Source organism: Lutjanus erythropterus, chromosome 19 (genome assembly GCF_056507025.1).
Source record: "Lutjanus erythropterus isolate fLutEry1 chromosome 19, fLutEry1.hap2, whole genome shotgun sequence".
In the NCBI taxonomy this organism is placed as follows: Eukaryota; Metazoa; Chordata; class Actinopteri; order Lutjaniformes; family Lutjanidae; genus Lutjanus; species Lutjanus erythropterus.
The window spans coordinates 10,754,140-10,780,267 of NC_139335.1; the positions used below are offsets into that span (position 1 = coordinate 10,754,140).

Genomic DNA, 26,128 nt, shown 5'->3' on the forward strand with positions numbered 1-26,128 from the left:
CAGGTAACTGAAGCAAACCAAAGAAAACCAAAATATTTTTTCATGATCTAGAACTAGACAACCCCTAATCCTAACCCATGTCTTCACATGTTGCACGTGCTTTCTAATTACCTTTAATTAAGTGAAATTAACTTGTTTTAAGCAAGGGAAGTACATTTTGAAATTAATTTTAAAAAGATATGTAGGATTTAATAACACATTAAATCTATGAAATGAAGCAGATGTCACTTTTACAAGGGTCACTATCATTTTTCAGTGTACCTCTTACTTATTCTCATCTAAGGTCACACAAGATTGCTGCTTTTCCGAGTCTGTGCACCTAATTCTCTTTCATGATCTGATTTTTTTTTTTTTTTTTTTTTTTTTACCTTCTCTCCTCTTCACAGCTCAGGTGTCACAGCATTAGCGTCTCTGGTCGAGGCTTAGTGAATAAAGATGCACATGGACTTGGAGAGACAAAGCAGCACTCAAATCAGATCACTACAAAGAGGAGAAAGAAGCCTGCCCTCTAATCTCAGGACCACGGTCTGGACAGTCTGGGTGATGTGAGTGATCAGATTACAAAGGCCAAAAAAAGACGATTGTAAGACATGGAGGTGCTTCTCGTTTATGTCTGGGATCTATTGGTAGATCAGCCTTGATGTCGGCATGCAGTCAAACAAACGTAACCGTTGTGTTCCCATGCACCTGACTTGTGTCAGCATACCAAAACAGCATAGATGATTCACCCTTTAAAGAGACATAAGTGGGAACTTATAGCGTCTAATGATGTAGTAGCTACAGGTGACGTACATGTGGCCTCTGATTCAAGACAGTCCTACCACAGTCAGTATGGAAGTGCAGACAACCTCTCTGGTCTGGATATATGTTAACAGCACAGAACAACTGAACACTTCATATGAGAACGCAACGTATTTGACTGAAGACTCAGACAAATACCAATCTTACATTATTGGTCTCTTCTTATCCTGCCTGTACACCATATTCCTCTTCCCCATTGGATTTATTGGTAACATCTTAATCCTGGTGGTGAACCTGAACCACAGAGAGAAGATGACCATCCCGGACCTTTACTTTGTTAACCTGGCTGTAGCCGACCTCATCCTGGTGGCAGATTCACTCATCGAGGTCTTCAATCTGAATGAGAAGTATTACGATTACGCTGTCCTCTGCACCTTCATGTCCCTCTTCCTGCAGGTCAACATGTACAGCAGCATCTTCTTCCTCACATGGATGAGCTTTGACAGATACATTGCCTTGGCTAACTCCATGAGCAGCAGCCCGCTGAGGACTATGCAGCACGCCAAGCTCAGCTGTGGCCTCATCTGGATGGCCTCCATCCTGGCCACCCTGCTCCCCTTCACCATTGTGCAGACCCAGCACAGGGGTGAGGTGCATTTCTGCTTTGCCAATGTCTTTGAGATTCAGTGGCTGGAGGTAACCATTGGCTTTTTGGTGCCCTTCTCCATCATTGGTCTATGCTACTCTCTCATTGTGCGAATCCTCATGAGGGCCCAGAAACACCGTGGATTGTGGCCACGGCGGCAGAAGGCCCTGCGCATGATCGTGGTGGTGGTTCTGGTGTTCTTCATTTGCTGGCTGCCAGAGAACGTCTTCATCAGCATCCAGCTGCTGCAGGGCACAGCTGACCCGTCGCAGAGGACTGCTACCACCCTGTGGCATGATTACCCACTCACAGGCCACATTGTTAACCTGGCAGCATTCTCCAACAGCTGCCTCAACCCCATTATCTACAGCTTTCTAGGAGAAACCTTCAGGGACAAGCTGCGTCTCTTCATTAAGCAGAAGGCCAGCTGGTCAGTAGTGAACCGCTTCTGCCACCACGGCCTCGATTTACGCCTTCCTGTCAGGAGCGAGGTGTCCGAGGTGTGACTGTTAAAAAGAGGGATGTGTGTTATGAAACTGTGCGCACAAAATATGCTAAAAATAATCTTCATATCAAAGTGATATATCACCCAGCGTGAAATATTACCTCAGTTTTTTTCATCTGTTATTTAGCTTTGCCCTCATAGTTGCATCAGTGTCTCACTTAACCTGCTCACTTTCTGAACAAAAACACAAAAGCACCAAGACTGTACACTCAGAGATGAAAATGTCTTCATGTGTTCATCTCTTTAAGGAGATAACATCACACACAGTACTTAAAGCTATTTTCATGTTTATTTGCATGTTGGATATTTTTTCTTTAAGTGTATTTGGTGTGTTATTTCTTCAAAACGTTAGCTGGATGGGGAGGCAGACAACAGAAAATTAAATGCTAGTGAAGAGCAAAATGTCAGCATCTACTCTGGAAGTGCAGCCAGTGGGCAAAGATAACTAATGGAGAGAGGAGTGTCAGCAGAGGCCAGCTTTTGTGTAAGACAGACAATGATGAAACTTTTCACATTGTGTGATACATAATACAAATCTTCCAGAGCGTTTTCTGAGTATATGGGATAAATAGCAGCGGTCTGCGTCACAGCTAAAGCAGCATGCATAGAGGGAATACTGAGTCACATCAAATCTAATCAGGTTGCAAGAGAAGGGTCATTTCAGTTGAAACCCATGTGTATTTTCACCTGTGTTGGCTAGTGTAAAAACAAAAACATGCATTTATCAAGACACTACCACATATCCACCAACCACATCAGCACCACAATGACAAAATGACTGCTCAGTAACTTGCTTTTCACTGTGCCTGTCTAAGTTTTACTGTACCCCTTGCTTTGTGCATTTCAGCTTATATTTTTCACATTTTTTTCAGCGCAAACAAATGTTCACAAAATGTGTTTTATTTTTAGAAATAAAAAAAATGTCATACTTTTCCAGAAATATAGAGTGGAATATGTTGATAAACTCTGATGACAAAAAAACATGTTTCTTTGATTATCAAAAAGACCAAACAACATTCAAAATAAACCTAGCTGTGTTTATATGCATTTAGAGGTACTGTAGCTACGTCCGTTACATTTTGGTTGCAGTCATGCTATAAGGTGATTTAAAGACATATAAGAAACCATTTTGTGGGATCAGTCTTCAAAATCAGATGTCTGAACTTATATATTTTGTAGTTAATGTAGGAATCTGCAACTGCTCATTTCAAACATGTGAGTTATTGCCCTATTTGTCAGTCCCTGTTAGCATGGTAGAACAAAGAGGCAGGTGTTGTTTTGCCAGCAGGGAATAAGACTGGGTAAACACATTATTTAATGTTAGCAACCTGAAGCTGCTTCAATCTTTTCTTCTTACGCATCTTAACATATATTATTGTGATAAACGGCAACTGCCATCTGTACACGGAAGTGGGGCCTGTGACAGACAATTCTCCATTTAAAACACACTTCATCTGCACACTTGTGGCACACACAAGCACTAAAATCTACTAAACATATGACATCATACAGATTTTGATGCCAGACTCATTGTGAGGCCATCACCGGACGTGTGGATATTATCGCTTACAGTTTGATAAAATGCTTTTAAATAGAACAAAGATGCTCATTAACACATTGATCTCAGGTTAATGAAATGTAGATTACCAGGATACACAGGTGCAGGCTAGAAATTTGAAATTGTAGCCCATTAGAGGTGCAAGAGCAGAGTTTTTAATGAAACCTGTCGTAAAGTTTTACAGCCTTTAATTGTGTTGATCTGTCAGAGCAAGCATTATAAATTCTTTCTCTGTGCTACAATATTCCAGTGTTTTCTTAAATTCAGTAGTGCTTCTGCATTATATTAAGTATAACAGGGTTTAAGGAATATTGTCTTTCTTTTTTACATTTTGCAAAAACAAACACTTCATGTACAGGTGGTTCTGTGCATTAGGAATGAAGAGGTTTTTGTATTATGTAGCAATGGGAGGCGTGTGTGGGAAATTCTATCACGCCTAGACTGAGGATTTTACATCAACATATAAAAGCTGTGTATTGCCAGCCTGTGGTGGGCCTGAGCTGTGTGTGTGCATAATGCAGGCAGAGATAATGGCGTGACTGGGAAAAACAGGAGCCCAAACCACAAACTGTTATTCCAGCTGTAACAGTCCCAGCACCCTGGGAAAGCAGAGCGGAGGATTGTTTGACTGATTGTTTATTAGAGGCCTGCAAAAATGCAGAACTTGTTGTGCTGCATGATGCTAATGATGTTTTTGCACAATGTTTCATTTCTTTTATGTCCTATATCCTTACAGTGCAAAAGATCATTCAGAATTACCTACTTTATACATACATACATTTTTTTTGTTTGTTTGTTTGATTGTTTTTTTTTTTTAACACAAATGCATTTTGTCCGTGAATTTAGATGTGTGTGAAGGCTAGAATCTTATGTAAGCAGCACATGGCTCTATTACAACCACAGAGGGCACAAAGACAGGAAGACAGGCAAGTAATAATGCAATGAGAGCTGTCAAAACCACTGATATAAACAAGCAACACCTAGACACCGGAGCCAAGACCCTCTAAGTTCAACACTGAAGGAGAGGGGACCTTCTTTAAATCACACATCCACACACATGCACATCAGAGATGCTGTGAGAAGAGGTTGACAGTTGACTGTGTGTACAGCTGAGGCTACTGAGGAAGGTTAAAGGTTTGTGGTGACTGACGTCACAGAAAGGAAAAAGGGTGTGACTTTTCCCCTTGCTTACATTCAATACTTCCTCTGAATGAAGCTGGATTAAATAATGAGTTTGTGAGCAAAAATCAACCAAGTAAACAAACATAATACAATATTTTAGGTTATTCACAAATAATTTTGGGCACATAAAGATGTGTTTATGCAGCCAAATGATGATGATGTAATCTAGAGACAAATCGTGGAGCTTTATTTAGATATGCTATGTGCTCGGCTCCTGTTGAAAAGAAAACCCAATTTTGATGATGGTTAAAAGATGTTGCTGGAGAACCTGTAAAAGCAACATATATATAGTCACATCTTAAGTTAGCTAATGTTACAATACATCGTTAGATAGATAGTTACATTTCATAGTTAATTTTATCAGAATACTAGTTAGTTAGTTTCATGTGATAGCTAATATTAGCAAAACTCTAGCTAACTAGATAGCTAATCTACATCAATTACTTGTTAGCTAGTGTTTTTCTATCATTTGCTGACTTAAAATGTCTCTATATATAATTTTTACAGCCCCACCTGTAACATTTTTAACCATCTTGATGTTGTATTGGACTGCATTGTGTTGAAAAATGTGTAATTATCCTTCGTGCAGGATGGATGAAGGATGGACATTAGAGAAATCTTTCAATACAGCACATTCAAGTCCAAGCTGAATCAACGCCTTTCTGATAGCACAAAAAACTTCACACAAAATTACAATTCATTCCAGAGCTATTAGATTACAGTATATTAGATTGTATAGGTGGTTTATGAAATTTATGATTTTCACTCTACTTGAGCTTCTTGCAAGAAAAATATAATTCCAGGTGAGAACACTTCAAATGTTTCTTATATAAGAAAGGTGCTGGACATTGTCCAACTGTAAACTGAGTCGGGGTGGGGAATATCAAAGTAATTACAACAGGATAGTCCAGGGTTTATGCATAATTACAAGGCAGTGCACTCGGTGGACCTCAGCAGCTGAATAATGGATTAGACGTATAATTGCATTTGTAAATTAAAATCCCTTACAGGAAAAAGGAGCTGAAAAGAACAGATTGGCTTCCCAGATACAGAGGGGAAGAAAAAGGATTGGAGTTTGACATGCTGACGTAATGGTGGGGCAGACGCCATCAAACTGATCGTTGCCAATAAACTTAAGCAATTGAAAAACAAAAATGTAATTGTTGGTAGCAAACAAATTTAAAACACAGTCACATCGAAGGCAGATGATGGAGTGTTTGCTTTCAGTTTTTAATTTTAATTGATGATTAACACATGCATTATAAAAAATAATAAAATTAATATAAAACTGTTGTAAAATCAGTTATATTTGCATATAATAAATAATTTGTGTTTGGCCTAAGGGATGTAGAACACTGAAATAAAGGGAAGAAGAGTAGCCTATAGCAGTATTTGAGTAACAAGTGTGACTGAGGGCACCACGACTGCCTACAACAGGCTTTTCAACCCCTCATCTCACACACACACACACACACACACACACACACACAGACCTTCATCTTCATCAGAGCTGTGATTTTCACAAGTGAGGTGTTCAAATCCAAATGCAAATCAAAGTCAGAGACTCTCATACTGATGATTTAGTACCAAAATTGAAGAAACCGTTGTTCATATTTTTCTAAATTCAGTATTGTTTGTTGTTTTGTTTCAGCCTGTTTCATTTGTGTACTGAAAACATGAAAATTCTAGCTGTGTTTTTATTTCAGGTGGTAAGGCCCTCCATGATTGCAAGCCCTTTAACAGAAAATGATGACTGTTGAGAGTTGTTTTCAGCACTTATCTGGAGCAGAGTAAAATATTTATTTAGAAATTATATATTTTTTAAGAATTTGACAGTGTGTTTCATTCATGCCTGGTCTGTTGTTTTCAAGAGCAGATTTGATCATCTTAAATATGACAAAAAAAAGTTTTTTTTCTCTATACTGTCATTAACAGACAATAGTTTAAGAATAATGATGAATTAGCTTTAATACAAACCATTTAATACTAAAATTTGACTCACCATCTTGTTTTAAAAATGATCATAGTAGTTTGGCTGGTTAGATTGTTGATGTGAGAGTTTACTGAAACATGCCTAGACTAACACATTCATTTCTACGCTGTTCCAGATTGGTACAATATTGCCTGTAAGTAAGGTTCAGAGAAACAGTTATGAAAAGAGCTATTTTTTTTATGTTTTTCAACTTCTAATGGAATACATTTAACATTCAACAATACATTCAACTGGTGAGAGGACTGCATATTTTCCATGAATACTGTAAGAAATATTATTCAAATTTTAAACAGTAACTTCATTTTTTTCCATTCTTTATTATTATGGTGCAGTGTTGATTTAAGGTAATGCACCCTTTAAATTATGTTTACTCAGTCTATTTTATGACATGAAAAATTACTTTTTGCCACCAGGCATCATAATGCATACCAGGGGGTTAATCGTATTTTAAATGTATATTTACTAACAATAAAAACAGTCCCTTGACTCAAAAGGTGAATTAAAGTGAAAAGGGGAATAAAACAACAGATATAACCAGGCAGAAGACTGTCTCTTCTTCACACGTACCCTCCTCCTCCTCCTCCTCAGTGTTTGCAGCGCTGGCGTGCAGGCGGACGTGCATGCACGCGAGCAACAGATCCGAGCGCATGCGCAATTCATTGTTTTGACTGAAAATGCCGTCGGTTTCGAAAACGGCGGCCAATGCGTCCCCTCAAACCGAGAAACCTACCCACTACACGTAAGTAAAGCTGCTGCAAAGAAACAACAAAATCACTCGTTTCCGATAATGTTAATTGCACGTGCACCCATGCGCGTTTGCATTTCTTGCATTCCTCAACTCTTGTATGTGTGTTAAAAACATGGTGCTTTTCCTGGCTTTGTGACTGCCTAACGTTACATAGCAAACAGCGACTGCACGCTAACGACATCAACGCTAATATAGGAAACGCGGACATTCCAAATCAGTTAATTTACGAGCTAATCGTTAACGGAATCGTTAACAGTTGTTTCACTGAGTTCGGGATATGGTTTGAATAATAAGTTGAATGTTAAACCGTCAACTCGTCAGCTAAATGATTAGCCAGGAACTCGCTAACCAGTCTGCTTGTAAATAGCTCGGCCTTATTTTAGTTCCCTCTTGCTACGCACATTTATAGACGTACGCTCAGGGACTTTCAACAAGTGTTACGTCAAAATACTGACGTAGTTTGCTCTCTGAATAGCGAGCTAACGTTAGTGACCCATAATATATAGTAGGCTACACCACTAGCAGCATAACACGACACCTCAGAGTCTCTAAACTTTTTCCTTGTCTTCGACCTTTTTCTTAACTACCAGTCATTTAAAAACCGGGTTCATGATACTATTTTCTTTTGTTTTTCCTTGTTGTTTCAGATACTTGAAGGAGTTCAGGACAGAGCAGTGCCCGCTGTTCCTCCAGCACAAGTGTACGCAGCACAGACCCTTTACGTGCTTTAACTGGCATTTTCTCAACCAGCGTCGAAGACGACCCATAAGAAGAAGAGACGGAACATTTAACTATAGCCCCGACGTATATTGCACGAAATACGACGAGACCACAGGCATCTGCCCAGATGGAGACGAGTAAGTCCCCGTTTTATTCGTTTCCTTTCCTCAGCTTCGTGAAAATGAGCGTCATGGTGCAGCTGCTGCCGTTTTGTTGACATGTTTGGGAAGAGGAGCATTGCAGCTTCTTTACTCAAATCACAAATTGGATCTAACCAATACCACAAAAAATATAAAATGCAGTTCATGAGAGCATTTCATAGATGTTAGAGAAGTGTTTCCGTCTTCTTTTGGCGGATTTTTCAAGCATTATTGCTACAGTTCATTTCTGCTAAGGGAAACATGCGATTTGATGCATGAACATTTTCATCATTCCCTTCATATTTTCAAAAATGTCAGTTCCCTGCTGTGTCCCTACAATAAGGTACTAACGTTTGTTAAATGTGAGCATATAATCTCCATAATACTGTGCATAGTATCGTTAATGACTTGACATTATGTTTGGCTGCTTTGGGCTGGGCTGTGGTGTGTTTTTATTTCGAGGCATTGTGTGGATAAACCTGCCTAGCACTTTATTGCTTCATACAGTGAATATTACAGAGACTCAAACAAATATTACAGAGACTCAAACAAACATATACAAGGAGGAGGAGCTATGTAGTTTTCTGCACTGGTGTGAAAGCATGTTTTTCATGTTAGTGCATTTTGAGGAGTATTATTAGAGCTTAAAACTTTTTAAAATTTCACCAGCTTACTGTGGCTGCAGTAGCACAAGTGTGTAAAATAAGCAAGCCTGTGCAATGGCATATGTGTTAGGGAAGATAACGATAAATCAAAGATCGCTTAATCAGTCATTAAGAATTTGGTCAATCAAATTTAATATCAAGTAAAGATCTGAAATATAACAGATTATTTTCATGAGCATGCTCCACAGGTTATCCAGTATTTAAGTGTGTATGTTTAAAGTGTAGATCTTTGCATCTTAATATTTTTCATAGGCTATGTAATTCTGTCAGAGAATATGCAATGATTTTCTGTGGAAATTGAGCTTTGATTGAGGAGGGATAAATTGCATTTTGTATTGTTTGGTCTAAGCAAACTTTTTATGTTTTTTTAAAATAACAATAATTGATTAATTGATTGCTACTGTTACCAATGATCAGATAAGGATAGTATTTACAATTTGCAACCCTATGTGCACTTCAGCTCAGCTGGACCCAAACTGAACTGAGGTTATAAAAAACATTTTTTTTTATGCAGGAGCCATTTCTTTTCATCAAGAAAGGACTGGCCTTTATAGTCAAAAATGTCCAGCACTGAAAAGAGTGCTCTAAAGATGTGCATATTCTTTGTACAAGTGAGAAGTGCAGTATGGAGAGTATGATTAGATTGGTTTGCAACTTATTTACACAGAAAAAAATGGATTTGATTTGTAGTTGTTTGGTGAGCTCTATTTATCATTTATTTCCCCTATCTGATATGAGTGATCTTACAGATGAAAAATTTCAAGAGCCACTTCTTTTATAGCCTTTTGTTTTGTTTCATGTGTTGTCTACCAAATTCAACATGTCTGATTGAACTCGCCCTTAATGTGGCATGGCTGCACCTCTTTGTTTTTGAGATAAAGAGCTACTTGACTGGTCGAATCTGAGTGCCCTCAAGCATTATATTCACTGGTGCTACTATTAATTTCAGCTAAGGGCATGAAAATTTTCATCATTCCCTTCATATTTTCAAAAATGTCAGTTCCCTGCAGTGTCTCTACAATGAGATATGATTGTTTGTTATATGTGACCATATAATCTCCATAATTCTCTGCATGGCATCATTTTTCCTCTGTCGTCACAGACAAACCTTTTGTGGCTGGTTTGTGACGTTGGAATAACATTTTCATAAATATTGACTGAGGTGTTGCACAGAAACTAGATGTGAATTCTCTAAAGGGGTAGCAGTGTGCTTCCATCTTGATCTGCAGCAGGTAGTATATAAACAGCAGCCTCTTCTTGTGCCTGCAAATTATAAGGGCACAGCATTTAATTGAGCCCCACATAAAATACACATAAAAAGGAGTATGATTATTGAACTAATGGATGAGCAACTGCAATCCTTGCAATTCCTCCTCTGCCAATGGCAGCTATTTTTGTATGACCTTATGTGTTGCTATAGCAACTGTTGCTACTCAAGAAAGGAAAAATTGGTTTATTCAAGAGGCTTATTGGCCATACATTTCTTGAGGCATTGCTGGTGTGTCAGCCCCACGTTCACGGTAGAATTGTATTCCTGATTAAAAATGTGTGCAACTATTAGAATTCCCTCCTTTTATAATCCTTTCTGCATTATAATTAACTGTTAGGACCGTGTTTTAAATGCCGTGCAGTGCTTGTCTGTTTCATGTTTTTATTTCATTTAATATGAAACAGCACAGACGTCTTTATGTTGTTCTCTGCTATTATATTTTAAACTTGAAGGAAGATCATTCTGTTTAAGATTTACTTGTGGTATGTGTCATGTTTATCTTGGACAGATTTGAGGTCTGGGCTGCACTCTTTGTGCATTATTTTAATGTCATGCCAAATCATTTTCATTCAGATGGTGTCAGATCAGCTGATGAAATATTTCAATGTTGTGTCCTTGCTTCCTTAGCTGTCCTTATTTACACCGGACCACTGGTGACACAGAGCGCAAGTACCATCTACGCTATTACAAGACTGGCACTTGTATCCATGAGACAGACGCTCGAGGGCATTGTGTGAAGAATGGCCTCCACTGTGCTTTTGCTCACGGGCCACATGATCTCCGACCTCCAGTCTATGATATCAGGTGACATACAAAGCAAATAGTGGCCTCTCTCTTCCCTGCCAAACTTTTCACTCACAATGGAGCGAACAAATCAGCCAATTTGGACATAATGTAAACAGAATACCTATAATGAAGGACTTTAATGGTTTGGTTTGTAATCCGTTTGTAGAGCTCGGCTCAGTGAATCATGAAAAACACGAACACCCAATACTAAATAAACACGTTTTATTGAGGTCTGTGCTGCTGAAAGAGTGTGAGTGAGATAAGCTGATACCAAGACCTTAAACAAGGGGCTTCCTGTGTTAAATGTTTCCTGCAGTTAAAATTCAGGACTTAAGTTTAAAACCTCTGTACAATTATTACATTATCTGCATGTGAGAGAGGCCAGTGATTTAGTCATTTAGCTTTATATTTAACTGTTTTAGACAACAAGCAAATTTCTTTTAAGAAGTTTAACTAAGATTATTTTTGAAGTCTATAAGTTGTAACAATAACAGAAATTTTATGTATGCAGAGAGATCCAAGCACAAGAGGCTCTTCAAAATGGTCAGTTGGGATCTGGGGAAGGTATTCCTGATCTGCAGCCCGGTGTATTAGCCAGCCAAGCTATGATTGAGAAAACTCTGACAGAAGACCCCCGGTGGCAAGGTGAGTAACCCGCACTCAGGGTTCTCAGGCAGTGCCAAATTACACACTTTTTTAATTTCCCGCAAAATAAAAGGAAAAACAACATTAATGCTTTGTGCCTTTTTGCAGATACCAACTTTGTTTTAGCCAACTATAAAACAGATCAGTGTACTAAGCCCCCAAGACTATGCAGACAGGGCTACGCCTGCCCCCACTACCACAACAGTAGAGATCGAAGACGAAATCCTAGAAAGTTCAAATATAGGTAAGATACGACACTGTTTAAGTGACAGTAACAGATGGTGTTAAGATGTGTAACTGCAGTGCATTAAAGGTTCTGACTCTGTGAATGCAGGTCAACTCCTTGCCCTAATGTGAAACACGGGGATGAATGGGGTGAGCCCTCAAAGTGTGACAGTGGAGACAGTTGCCAGTATTGTCACTCTCGCACTGAACAGCAGTTTCACCCAGAGGTGAGTGAATTTTGTTTTTTAAACTAACAGGTGTCAGGCAAGTGCGTCAGAAATCTACCTGCTCAAAGTCAGTGTTTTTTATCAGCAGTTACTAAATAACAGCAAAGATTAAAATAGTCCAAAAATAGTGAAAATGTGTCTTGTTTGGTCAGTCTAAAACCCAAAGATATTCAGTTTAATATAAACAAAAGTGGCAAGTGTCCAAATTTGAGAGGCTGAAAACAGCATTTTCTGCTATTTTGCATGAAAAATTACCTAAACGATTAATCAGTTATCTAAATATTTTAATTCTTGAGTTCCCAGATTTACTAGTGTGCCATGGCATTATTATGACATATGACATATACAGGAGGTTAGAGAAGAGAGTTATTAAATCCCCAAATTGGTCCTTTCAAAAGCATATACAATACCTATACAAATTTAATGACAGTGTTGGCTATTTAAGCCTTAAAACTGACTAACTACCAAAACAACCACAATTAATATAATATGTAGTGTGAAAAATTATTTGTTAGTGTGTAAGCTACAAGGTCAAGATATTATATCTTAAGGTTTTATTGTTTGTTAATGACATTTTAGCTTCACTGAGGTAACACTGTGTCATATTAGTTTATATAAGAGCAGACAGGTTTTAATCTTGTGTTTTGTTTGTCTTTCTCTCAGATCTACAAATCTACCAAATGCAATGACATGCGACAAACTGGCTACTGTCCCAGAGGGCCGTTTTGTGCATTCGCACATGTAGAAAGTAAGTGAAAGTTTGCCTAAATGCTCGGGAATAGAATTCGAAATCAGTGAAATTTGTTTGAAATTTTTTGAGTTAAGGATTTTTCATAAGCACTTGTATGGTTTGGTTTGGTTTTCCTAAATTTAAAAGATGTACCTTCTGACATGTTATTATGTAGATTTCATATTTATTTTGATCTTTTCAGGAATTCCCTCTACAGAAGAGACCATGAGCTCATTGCTAACGGTGATACAGTCAAGTTCACAGTCCCAGTTGAGCTCTCAGCAGTATTCGGAGTGTCCAGTCAGTGAGTGGAACAGTGGAGGCAACTCCACCACCAACGCAACCAGTAGCAATGGACAAGTAGGAAGTGTATGTTTTCTCTGTTGCTATGTCAGTAGTTCAGTAAGAAGTTAGTCAGAACTGACCTTAAACAGGATGTTGGATTTTAAGAGTAGGAAAATTTCTTAAAACTTCATGGATACCTGCTTTTGTAATGACCTAAATCACAATTCAGCTGATGCAAACCAGCCATTTACTTGTCACAGTGTTGTTTACAGTGCTCTCATTTTTCTGTTGGCATGTTTTTTTATACATTGGTTTGTCATTGTTACTATTTTCTTTCAATGTATTACATTTCATTACTACATTGTTTTAAAAGAACGGAGGCTATTTAGTATTTCAGTAAAAACAGCAAGTGTTCATTTGTTGTTACATTCTTAATCAATTTTCATACTCCATTCAGAATAATAATGGTTTTATTTATTTTATCTATTTTGATCATCAATTTATTAAGATCATGTGCACTTCTCGTTCTCAGGTTTCATGTTCTAATAGCTCAACTGTAACTCCAAGCTCAGGAAGCGACAGTTTGTTGTCCCCAGTGGGATCCATCAGCAGGCCCAAATCCTTAACTAATAGTAGTTTATGTTCAGAGTCCACCACATCCAGTGTCTCATCTCTGACGCCTAACTATCCTAAAGCTCCGGGCTTTGAACGTGAGGATCAGGTACACAGACTGCTCTCTTTAGCTTCAGGAACAATATAACACACAGACAACTGAGGGCTTTACACTAAATGAATCACTGTCATTCATTCATTTTGACTCGCTGTTTTATTTATTTCTCATTCATTATTTGGCATGTCATTTTCATTTCCATTCTTCAAGTAATTTTCCTTCGTACTGGAATGATTTCAAGTCTTAGTTTCCAGATCATTTCATGTGTTGAGTGTTCTTTGGTTCAGTAAACTCAGTAGTATTTTATTATTAGATGAGAGAATGCTTTAACGCACTTTAGTTTATACCCGAGTGATTTGACAACAAATTTCATATCTTTTGAGCCAGTCTGAGAGATATTCATTATCAACTTTGAATTTTGTATAAATCCTGAGAAGCATGATCTTACACTCAGCGTGCCTAAAAAATATTTTCACACTGCAAACACAGCCAGGATTATTTGTAACTGCACACTAAAAAAATCCTCTTAAGTTAATTTCATTGCTTTCTGATGTTGTAATTACAGAGGAATGCCGCCCACTCAATAAATTGTCTTCTCTTTCATCCTGTACTGCAACCAAAGGCAATATGTTTGAATCATTCATAGAGGTTCAAATGACGGGCAGTGAGTTACATGATCAGTTCACACACCTCTGTATGTAATTGACTAGACAGCAACCACATTAATCATAACAATGACAACAACTACTGGAAATCGGTAGTATTGAACAGAGCGTCAACTTGCCACTGAGTTAGCGCCATTTGGGAAAGTAAATAACAGTTTGTGTTTAAATAGGCTCTTTTATCTTTTTCAGCCTGTGGCTAATTGCAATGCAAAATGCTCTTTTAAATGATATTAACTGTTTGCATGTAAAATGAAGAGTTTTGTCGCTGAAATGTGAATGTTTGTCTTTTCTGATCATTTTAGATCAAGAACAAGGGTCAAGTGGATCAGAAATTGATGGACCAAGAAAAACAGGTTTGTATTTTAATTTGTTGTGGTTCAAGCACAAAATAGTTAAATTATATGAATAAAAATATCCTCCTGGTTGTTTTTAAACTGGCTAACGTACTACTCGCTGTAACTTTGCTTGGGAAAATGTAAACAGGCTTATTTCATTTGATTTCACATAGAATCTGACCCAGTGGTAGCCATTAAGAATAGCTACATACAAACAGCCAGTCTTCTCACTGGTGGTCTTGCATGCGTATGTAGGTCATATAGAGGCATCAGCATTAAACTGAGATTATTTTATAACCATTAAGTCCTCATAAGTAGCTTTAAATTGAATATACAACATTGGAAATTAAACAAATTCCTTCGCTTGTGTGTTTTTTTCCCCTGTAGACACAAAGTTCAGTGTTCTCTGCGGTGAACCCTTTGGCATCAAGCTTTACCTCCAGTATAACATCCAGCTTGGCCTCTAGTATTGGCTCAGAAAGTTCTTCACCCACCACCTTATCAACAATGAATGCAAAAGCCACTCCTTTCTATCCAGGGAGCAACACAGTGGAGTCTGTCATAGGTATGTGTATGTAAAGCAACATAAACCAGCTGACTACTACTACTGCCACTGTTGTCACATGTCATCCAGATGTTTTGTTTTCCCTCAGGATCTGCTCTGGACCTCAACTTTAGTGACATTAATGTGGCATCTCTTGATAAAGAGTTAGAGGAGCAAGACAACAGCATAGGACTGGCAAGTAAGGACACCTTATTTGTTGTTTGACCAGTTGGTCACAAATGGCCTTCTCATAATTTGCTTGAAAATTATTTTAAAAGCAACAACAGTATTTACTTTGTCGCCACAGGTCAAAGGGTGCTAGGTGGATCTGCTCCAGTTAACATTCCTGGCTCTCTGGCACGATCGTCCTCTTTTAATTCCTCATCATCACTCTCCACCTCCCCGCTAAGCTCCCTCTCCCAGTCTCTGTCACAGTCCCTGCTGTCTGGAGCAGTATCGCAGCAAAATCAACCTTCAAACATGTTAGCCAAGCAAGAGCATGGCCTCCTGGGAACACCCACCTCCTCCTCCCAGAACTCTTTGGGTAAGCTGATAGCATTATGCATAGAACTCCAAGTGAGCTGGAAAGCATTTGACTTTAGATTTTAATAAAATAAAAATACCTTAAAGTGAAAATTTCTAGTTACAGACAGAACTAACTTTTTACTTTTATGCTTGGTCTTGTGATTTTAACACACCGCTCACCTAGGCTTGAATGGAGGGGCTAGCAACATTTGGGACTTTGTAAGTGGCAGCTTTTCACCGAGTCCATCTCCAGTTTTCAGCAGCCTAACCTCCACAACCAGCAGCGCTGATCTAGCTCGCCTTTTTAGAGAGCTGGATGAGGCCAAGAAGAAGATCAAACAATGGGAGGAGGCCTGGCATCAGGTCAAACAAGTCAGTATTATAAATGAGCTCTCATTATAATACATGTATTATTACACCAGAGCCTTTTTGTAGATTTGACCTTTTGTTTTTAATTACAAGACTTCGCTTTGTTGCAGGCCTGCGAAGCTTGTCAGAAAGACGCTCATGAAGCAAAGGAACAAGCGAAAACGGCCGAGGCAGAGCGGCAGCTGGCAGAACAGAAATGGGAGGAAACAGAGCGCAAGCTGAAAGAGCTCCAAGGGGACTTTGATGTGCTTTGTCGCACCCCTGGAACACCTCTTCTACGTAGCTATGGAGAGCTGGACCAGCTCCCCTTGTCAAAGCTTCACTCCATCCAGAGTCAGCTGCGTAATGACCTAGACCTTATAGATGGGGTAAGAAAGACTAGATCACACACAGCATTTCATTTGTAGCATGTAAATAGTTTTAAAACGCTTTATTAGGCTAGCATTCAGATCCACGTTTTGTCATCAAGCATGCTTATTTGAAAGTCTGCATGAACTGTATTTTTAAGTTGCAGCTGATATTCATTCTTTTCTTCCCCAACAGGTAATATATCAGCTTCAGTCAAAGAAATGTATAGTTTGCCAAAAGCATGATCGTTGCATTGTTCTGCAGCCTTGCCAACATTATGTACTATGTGAGAACTGTGCACCTAGTAAAACAGAATGTCCCTACTGTAGAACAAAAATATTGAAGTGGTGATGTACAATTACTCAAGGTACTATTTAAAGAATTAGCCCTTTGAAAAACTACTAATAGATATTACATTTTCTAAATAGCAATGTCTGTTTCATACAGTGATTGAATTAATTTAGAATAAAATGATGTTTGACTGACAAAACAAATAGTATTATGAATCAGACTGTACAGGGGATTCAATCATTACAGTTTTTGCTCATTTTATGTGCACATTACCTTGGTCAAACCGATAGCACTCAAAGTAGAATATTAAATTACCTTGTGATGTCCTTTGTTAACCCTTCAGTCGTGATTCAGAAACTAATGTACATAAGTCGTTTTCTTTGCACCTAATAATGAATACATTCTGGCAAACACACAATGCAGCTGTGCTTTCTCCAAACAGAATGCTAATATGCACTGCCAACCTGACGTGTTGCTCTTACAGTAAATACAGAATGACAAATGAAAAAAAGAACTTAAAAGTGGTCTGCACACAGACATTGATCAGTGTGACTTTGTATTTCGGCCCCCATTTTTTGTTGTTCGTTGTTTGGAAATACTTCACTGAGCTTTGAAAATTAGTGTAGATAAATCGCTGATTTCCTGAGGTTGCTTCTTCTTTACTTAATGCACTTAAAGTCCGCCCAGAGCACATTTGAGCACATTTCAATTCCAACATTTCAGAAACTGCTGTGGTAATGTATGTAAAGCCAGTGAAAGGTTTTAGTAAATCTGTTACATCATATGTCTTTTGAGAAAGAAAATGTATTCACTGTAATACAATATTATATTTTAACTGAAAATAGAAGTTCTAGTTTTAAAAATACGCATAAAAGAACTAAGTCCTTGTCATACTTGTCTTTGTCGGTCATTGTGTGGGTGCAAAAAGTTTGATAGTATCCTTTTTAATAAGGGAATTGTACCCACTGACCTCCATGAGGGGAATTTGAACATGAAAGGTTCTCCATTGTGGATCAAAACAATCTCTGATACAGAAACATGGACAAAGTCATTGTTGATGTTTTACAACAATAGTCTGTGCCATAGGCATTCCAGGTTGTATCCAAATATGACATATGAAAAAAAAAATCACTGTGTAAATGTTGGAAATAGTCCAGTGATGATGAACATAAAATGGGCAAAACTCAAAGCTGATTTTTCTTTAATTAAAGAGGAACAAATCCAGATTTACAAGAACCTTAATGTGACTGATTTTTAATTCAGAAAGAAAGTGTGTCCTTGTACCATGTACAGAGCATGGAGCTTCCAAAACTGACAAGGAATGGTTTGCTGATCAACTCCATTGTACCAGAATAAGATGTTTGGAAGCTCCATGTTTGGAAGAATGAGGACACACTTGCATTCTTACATTCAGCACCATGGGAAGTGAATGATGGGAAAATAGAAATCTATGGCCAAAGCGTTGTCCGACAATAGACACTGAATATACAGGCTTGTTAAAAAAAAAAAAAAAAAAAAAAAAGCTTCTCAACTACACATATAATCTGTAAAGCAGACTAAACAAAAAAACAACCGGACATATTTTGCAGAACGTTTGCAGTGTTCCTCTTTAAATAAAGTCACATTTCTTTTAAAACACCAAATAGCCATCTTTTTCAGTGCAACCAGTCAAGCATCATTATTTTGACCAACTTTCTGAAGAAGTTTGATTTCTTACTAAAGCACTTTGTTGACTTGGGACTTTATTAAAGGGTATATAGAAATTTGCTTTAAGCTGCTTTGTAGGTATTCTTTTGTGTCTTTTTAGATTTATAATTTTTTTTATATATAAGCTAATGTCTGAAGCTTTTGTGTGTACTGTGAAACATCATTTGAATATTTCATGTTTCCTATTGTTAAATCATGGCATGGTTCTACATATTATTAAGATTTCATAGAAAAGTACTTAATAGTTTCTACTTTCATAGTTAGATTTATAAAATTTCAATCAAATAAGTGCAAATTTAAAATGCATTTTAGGCATAACCAGCAGCTGTAATATCAGTAAGGCACATGCTACATGTTAAGGCTGTTATTCAATCAGTTAGTTTTGTTTTGTAGAGATTTATATAGCCTAGCCATTAGAGAAGCATGTATTGTATTTGCTAAAAGCCTGAAATGGTGATTTTTGTAGGAATCTAGCCTCTTGACCTTGTATAGAACATATCGGCCTCTAACTCTAAAGTGCCTTGCCTTAGTTGAAAAGGTTATGTGTAGAATTTTCAGAGCAAACACAAGTAGTTGAAGCTTGTGCACAGGTTTCTGCATAATGTGTCTTGATTAACTTTGCAGAAGCATCGACATGTGTATGACCATATGTGTATATATAAATATATGCCAGTGTGTTTGGCCCAATCCCATTAAGTATTTCTGAGGAAGAGAAAGAAAACAAACATTGTCAGTTCCTGTGTCCTGACTTTAACCTTAGAATTTAACCGCCACTCTCCCCTCCAACTACCCCACTCATTCCTTGGTCGTGGTGCTCTTTTGGTGCAGCTTCAGTCTTTGAAATTAGGTTTTTCAATTTAATGTTTGGGAGTATGCAAACAGAGGACACATGAATTTGTATAGCAACATATAAAACTGCTTTTTAAACAGTTCAGCAACTTTGTTTTATTGTAATAATTCTGCAGTGATTGAAGAATTCCGTAGTTACCTTGTAAGTTGGATTTTGCATAGGATTTGTGCATAGGTTCCTCTAATTGAAATGACCTTCTACTGTGTTAAAAACGTTTTTATTCTTGCTTTAAATTCAATAGAAAATCATGTATCTCCAGGTACACCTTTTGCTACATATAAATATGGGAAGATGCATTGTTTACATTCACATAAATGACAATTAAGCAACTCAGAGGAAAAATATCAAGAAAGGTTATAGTATTTTAGTGTTTTCATGATTATATTACAGCATAAAAGGCAGCCTAAACACTTCTGGTATTGCATGTTATGCGATATATTAACCAGCTACAAAAAAAGAAAAAGAAAAAAAAAGTTCGCACTGTGTCACACTGCCAGAATATTTGTATTGACTTATTTTTAGTGTAGTAAAGGCTTAATAACTTCTGCAAGCTTCGCTGCTACTGGAAAAGGTATTAATGTAGTTTCTTGTTATACATTTAGATGTTTGAATGTTGTTGTGTATCCACAGCTCAGATTTCAGAAACTATGAAATATCTGTCTGCATCTAACTTAACTAAATCTTAAGTTGATTGAAATTTTCATTTGTAAATGCATTTGAGTCAAAGTTTCAGTGCTTTTGTATATCACTTAGAATGATGTCACAGACCTGTACTGCTGTACATTGTCCCTTTTTGAATTGATTGAAGGTAAATGTATTTTTGTTTGGATTTTTTTCCCCTCATACACTGGATAGCAGTGTAGGATGCAGCTAATTTCACAGGATTCTCTAGTCTATTTTCTTTTGCCTGTGAAGCCAACTAAATTAATGATGTCTAGTGTGATAATCTAAAAATGAACCAAAGTGGTGTTCTAGTAGCTGTCCAAATATGTATTCTAAAGGGAAAATCTACCCTTAAATAGAGAATTCAGACAGATCAGTCGGTAGTTGTGAACGTAAATGTGAGGTCTCAGCACCAAGGCCATCCAGATGAAACTGAGACAAAGTCCAGCATTGTGAATGACAGGAATTCTGGTTTCGGGTGGATTTTTGCTTTGATATTTCATTCAGTAGGACATACAGTATATCCTCTTAGCGAGTAAACAACAGGACTATGCTAATGGCTTTTGCTTACAACATTAATGGACTTGAGCCCATTTTTTGCAGTTTTACCAAAGACCTGTACTGTTGTTATTTCTTTTGTACTTCATTTCATCATTCATTTTATTTCAGTAAGAAACCTAAATTTCAGTTTAAAAAAAAAAGTAATCACCTAGTACCTTAAATAGATAATGTTCATTAACAGTAATTAATGGCATCTTTTTCTATCTAAAGTTAGCTATAGTGAGTCGATACACAAATGATCAAAAATGCATGGGTCAGATCCTTACAAAATGTGTATTTGTATATTTGATTTTGTGTTAAGTATACATTGACGTTTATGGCAGGTTTGTGCAATACTGGCTAGCACATGCTGACCTTAAGCGAGGATTCAGTGTCAGTTTAATTGTTGTCTACAGTGAAGGAATGTCAAAGGTGAATGACATTTGTGCTTCTGAAGTGGCCATATAAACTTCACTACAACTACTGTTCTGAAGTTTTATTTTATTATAATTTTGTTAAACTACATATTCTCAATCACTTTGGAAATTGATGGTTATGCATTATATGCTGTTATGATAGGCCTGCAGTGACTGTAAGGTGCTTTCTTTCTATCTGACTTTGTTTTCTATTTCTTAAAGCCGTGGTCCAAATTAGTTTTTGTTTTTTTGTTGTTTTTTTTTTGTAAAATTACAGGGGACAGATGATGATTGTGACAAACATTAATGGCAGATACAGACTTAATTAAAACTTGAGTTGTTGCTATGGTAATTTGTTGTTGGCCGTCGGTCTCTCCAGTGGTCTACTTGCCCCAAGTCAAATTTTCTAAAAAGAAATGAAAGAAATGTTCACTTGTTAAGCACAGCTTGCATCGCTTTAGATTTCTTTAGATTTGTTAAATTTATCTCTAACAGACCAATTACACTTTGAAGTACATCTGTGCCTTTTACTAATTACATAATGTTGATTGGTATTGAGAATACGTCTCTCAGATGACAACATATAACGTGTTTAATTAGAATCAAAATTCCAGTGCCTTACAATATTTTTGTGGACCACAATGTGATTAATAATCCTGTGCATTCAGGCCACTTGAGCTGAAAGGGAAAAAAGGCTAATCTAATGAGATTTTCTTCACCTGTTCTACAGCAGGAGGCAAAGCTTATAATTGACTGATAATCGTCTGTCTTAGTCTGTATTTGCCATACAATTGGGAAAGAAAAACCCACAGCAATACTTAACCATTGAATACACAATTTTGATCTGAATTTGTCATTTGGCACCAAAAACTCAATTGTTTGTAAGGAAAAGCACCAAATAGGAAGAATCCTGTAAATGAACTGTAATAGATGTATCATTATGCTCTGCATTGGAATAGTTTAATCTATTTTGCATTATTGTTAGTTGTTGTGTTGTCTTTTTGTTTTTAATATTATGAAAATGGAGCCTGAAGATTTATGCAATCTTGTACATGTATATGAGTATAATGTATGGAGCTGTTCAAATTAAGTAAAATACTAGTACAACAAGTGTTGTCAAAAGTAAATAATCTGAATGTGGAACCAGTTGTTCCATATACTTTAGAACATTTCAGTAAAAATGTTATTTTAACATTGAAGCCCTGAAATATTGAATGTATTGTTCTAATTAGATATTCAATTAATAGGTCACTGGATATTATGGAGCGCAGTTAATTCATTATGATGTAGCATCTAGTTGTGAACTGCTATTCAATAAAATTTATTAGAACTAAAACAAATGCAAGTTTTCAAGTTTCTATTTTTCAGCATAATGTGGATATATAAGGAAAGAAATGTGTTTTTCTCAGGGTAATACAGTGATTTCATAGAGAATGTGTTAAATCTGAGGAAACTGCATTTCATGGATTTATTTACTTAATGTCAGTGGGTTTAGACATTATTTATAGATTAAAAAATTATGTCCCTTATTTTGTGACAAACTGTATGGATATGTAGGAAATTCTCTACTGATAATCGTAGAAATTATTCTGTCGGTATATTGATATTTTTGTGTTGTGAACACAAAAATAGGTGCAAGACTTAGAATACTAGACTTTTCTTTTCTACATTGAGGATTGTGTACCGCATATTTTCTGTAGTGTATTTACTAGTTTGTTAACACTTGTTAAATTGTTACACTACAGTTATGCAATGGTTTACAGATTTCACAAAATTATTTTTATCATCTTGAGAATTAAAATAATTTTTCATCTGAAATGTGTGAATACTCTTTGTCTCAAACACAACTACAGAATACAGAACTTTAAAATGCTACTTGTGCCTCAAAAGTCACCAGAGGAGAGGAAACATGACTTGTAAAGGAAAAAAAAACAGTGAATTGAAAACAGATATTTATACCATATAAAACAAGTCTGATAAAAAACAGGACTTAGAGATCACATTTTTCATTAGACATATTGTATTATAAAAATGCCAACTGATGTATGACGGCTCTCAGGAGACAAGGCATCAAACAGGTAGCATATCAGCTGCTTCACCTGCAGGAGAACATCGAACAACATTTTATGACAATACAATAAACACTGCAGATAAATACACGTTAAACTATTAAGAATCAATAAAGGCCTCGAGGAAAAATCTTAATCACAATTAAGGATTTATCTCTGTCCTTCTTGGGGTGGATAATCATTTCTCCCACTTTTTCTAGGTCTGACCTCTCCTTGTAGATACTAGAGTAACAATGAAAACTGCAGGGAATGGGGAAAGGTTGTTTTTATGTTAAAATCCTGCATATTCACACAATAGATTTGAGTTTTCATCACCTTTCAAGGTTCAAGTTGAAACAGGTCACAGTCTTTTCCCGTAGCAGAGCTGTGATGATGCAGGGTGCCATGGAAAGATGAGCCATCTTTTAAGGACACAAGAGAATGGGGGAAATTCATGCTGATTGCTTTGTTTGCGAGGTCTTCTTTCAAAGCCAAACCTCCCACCCTCTCATTTCCTCTTGATGCCACTTTCAGCATCTCAGCTATGTTCCCTCTTCTTATTATCCAGTATGTTCACCCTCTCTGCCACCAGATGGCAGTCGGACCTCGGTAGCCGCTCCAGCACGTCCAGCTGGGATGGCTCTGTGCTGAGGGGTGGAGCATTAAAGGGTATCAGCAGACAGGTTGTCTGCCAGGCAGCACTGTGTATCATCTGTGTACCTGTACCAGTAAACAAGCAAAACAGAACTATTTGTTTTCTGCATGGTTTACAAAGGTCATCTGGAACTGAAGCATATTTCAACATCCAGTCCAGAGGAGTTCCTGCCAAAGTCACAATAAATGATAAGATAATTTAAGGGGACTCATTATACTTGAACCAGGCAATGCTTTGAGCTTAAAGTCAGTTAAACATAATGACAATATTCAGGAAAATGTGCATTCCTGTGATTGTGTGTTCACCTTTAATGCTACTTGAATATAGGGTCAAGCCTATTACTGCAGAATTTATAGCACTACTCTTAACAAAAGTTATCAATATATACAATTGATAGTTTTTGAGAATAAAAGCAGACAACTAGTCCAAACTTCCATTTTGTTGTGATGCCATTGAAGTTAGCAGACTTTCCTGGGTCAGTGTGCTGCTCTGCTCATGCTCCACAGAGGCGAAAGGGTCTGAGCACATGTTGAGTATCTGAAACAAAAAACAAGCACAAACATAGATTGTCTGTTGTTTATCAGTCAGAGGAACAACCCGTGTACCAAGTCTGGTGTGTTCCTGTCTCATTGCGCTGGTCTCAGTACAGCAGAGCCCCTCTGGAAGAGCTTCCTGACCTGCTCTCTAATATAATCCTGAACCTATAATATTTCAATTCAAAGTTTTTTTTGCATAATATTCCTGTAGCATTGTAGCAACTCTGTTCTTGAGTGTGTTACCAGCCTGCAGTACAGGGCACTGACCTTAGATGCCATTGTATGAATGAGCCATGCCATAAGTGGTCATCCAGCAGGATGAGCCCTCTCAGCTCAGCACATCCAGCAGCCTCCTCACAGCATCCTCCCCCTCGAGGCAGAGGGTCAGTGAGGAGCCAGAGCACAAGTACTCTACATGGGCCTTCAAGTCTGAGGGACATCATTGTCTGAATTAGCGTGGCTTATATTTTACATGAAAATAAAGCATATTTTTCAGACAGATAGTCATTCTCAGTTACACTTTGTGCAGGCAGTAGTGAGGCAGCATTGTTTCTGTCCAGGGTCACTACACACAGGCCCAATATCAAACAAGCTCAACATTGTTGTGGTAAATATATAAAATGAGGTTGTGTTATACACAAACCCTTTTGTACTGCAGTTTTTTGGGAAGGAACCTCAGAGGTGGGGATATTCTCCTGTCTGTAGAGAAAAGGCTCAAATATTTCAAACTGGTGCATCTCTCAAGAGATTTGATTTTAGACTCGGTATCTGATTACATGTCTTATATAGCACTTAACAACCCAATCATTTCATGCTTAAAGAAGAAGAGGGGAGCCTGTCTGCAAGCCACTTCAGTTGTGGGTGACTTGAGGGCACAGAGGTCACCAGGGTTATCATGTGGTAGGGGCTTCCTCAAGTTCCTGAGCCTAAAGTCGAGACAATGCAGGCAGGGTCTTTCATGCTGAGAGGCTTGAATCCTGCAACCTGGAAAAAAAAAAAAACATTTCAGCCATGCGTATTTGACAGTGTATTTTGTTTGTTAACTACCACCTGCAGTTCCAAAGCCAAGGACAGGCTGTGCTCTCAGAAATACAGCTGAACTTCACCCACCCTCTGTCCCTCCTGTCAGCACTCTGTGTAGGAGGCTCAGGCCTTGGCTCAAGTCCTTCCCACATGGGGTCAAAATCACCACCTGCTACGTTTTAGAGTTCGATGAACACTTCTAACAGGACAGGATCAGACAGGAGGGATCTGGCACTGCCCACATACACCTAACTGAAAAGAATGTGCACATAAGAAACATGAAAGAGGAGCATCTACTATAATCTTTAACGACACTGGACAAGCAGTGCTTACCAAACATATAGCACAGGTTACTGCTGTAAGACTGGTTCTAGTTCTACCTGCTGGTTAGTGAGTCCAAGAGCTGCAGCTGCATTGCTGTGAAGCTGCAGCCTCTACCCTCGCAAACAGCCAAAACTTGGCCATAGCAACATGGAGGCACAATAGGCAACACCACGAGGAGTAAGTCAGCTTTGAAGGGGGAGAGAAGGATTAGCAGCTCCACTCAAGCAAATATCTTTGATCCTTGCAAACAGTGCTAACAAAATTTCCCCCGGGACAGTTAAGATGAAAGTTTAAAATGAAATGTGGACACAAGCCATTTTCCCCCCCCTCGTGACAGTTTTGGCTCTTTGTTGAGTCACAGTACCTTTTGTTATGGGACACAGAAAGGAAGGTGAGCTGCTTATCTTGAACAGGCTACCTCTGACTCTGCAGATAGAAGTCTGCAAACAAAAGTGAGGGTGACTGTTTTTTTTCCACAGTAATAGACTGCACTTTAATATGAATGTACTGAGTAAACCCTCTGACCTCTGACTGTAAAAGTCATTTTGCAGGT

At 37.7% G+C, this 26,128-nt stretch overlaps 3 protein-coding genes across 3 annotated transcripts; 2 read left to right on the forward strand and 1 right to left on the reverse strand.

The window, feature by feature from the left end:
• The first annotated feature begins 242 nt into the window (after positions 1–242).
• gper1 (G protein-coupled estrogen receptor 1) lies at positions 243–2,118 on the forward strand. The gene has a single exon (XM_084744078.1). The coding sequence runs from the start codon at positions 793–795 to the stop codon at positions 1,891–1,893; it is 1,101 nt and encodes a 366-aa protein (XP_084600204.1). The 5' UTR covers positions 243–792; the 3' UTR covers positions 1,894–2,118.
• A 5,089-nt stretch (positions 2,119–7,207) lies between these two features.
• On the forward strand, positions 7,208–17,702 carry unkl (unk like zinc finger). The gene is made up of 16 exons (XM_084743836.1): positions 7,208–7,364; positions 8,021–8,230; positions 10,796–10,972; positions 11,466–11,599; positions 11,708–11,843; positions 11,934–12,051; positions 12,715–12,799; positions 12,984–13,150; positions 13,599–13,787; positions 14,704–14,754; positions 15,124–15,301; positions 15,390–15,479; positions 15,588–15,824; positions 15,990–16,177; positions 16,285–16,542; positions 16,718–17,702. The coding sequence occupies exons 1-16, from the start codon at positions 7,300–7,302 to the stop codon at positions 16,871–16,873; spliced, it is 2,439 nt and encodes an 812-aa protein (XP_084599962.1). The 5' UTR covers positions 7,208–7,299; the 3' UTR covers positions 16,874–17,702.
• A 5,254-nt stretch (positions 17,703–22,956) lies between these two features.
• LOC146309304 (dynein axonemal assembly factor 8) lies at positions 22,957–26,119 on the reverse strand. Its single transcript, XM_084744157.1, is given in 9 exon segments — positions 22,957–23,280; positions 23,374–23,459; positions 23,542–23,581; positions 23,583–23,757; positions 24,160–24,232; positions 24,311–24,393; positions 24,496–24,674; positions 24,727–24,820; positions 26,101–26,119. Coding segments are annotated over 9 exon segments (864 nt in total). The 3' UTR covers positions 22,957–23,165.
• Positions 26,120–26,128: the final 9 nt, after the last annotated feature.

Coding starts and splice junctions, on each gene's coding strand:
- gper1 (XM_084744078.1), top strand. CDS start 793: ATGTGGCCTCTGATTCAAGACAGTCCTACCACAGTCAGTATGGAAGTG.
- unkl (XM_084743836.1), top strand. CDS start 7,300: ATGCCGTCGGTTTCGAAAACGGCGGCCAATGCGTCCCCTCAAACCGAG. Junction 10,973..11,465: donor CCTCCAGTCTATGATATCAG/GTGACATACAAA, acceptor TTATGTATGCAG/AGAGATCCAAGCACAAGAGG. Junction 12,800..12,983: donor TGCATTCGCACATGTAGAAA/GTAAGTGAAAGT, acceptor TGATCTTTTCAG/GAATTCCCTCTACAGAAGAG.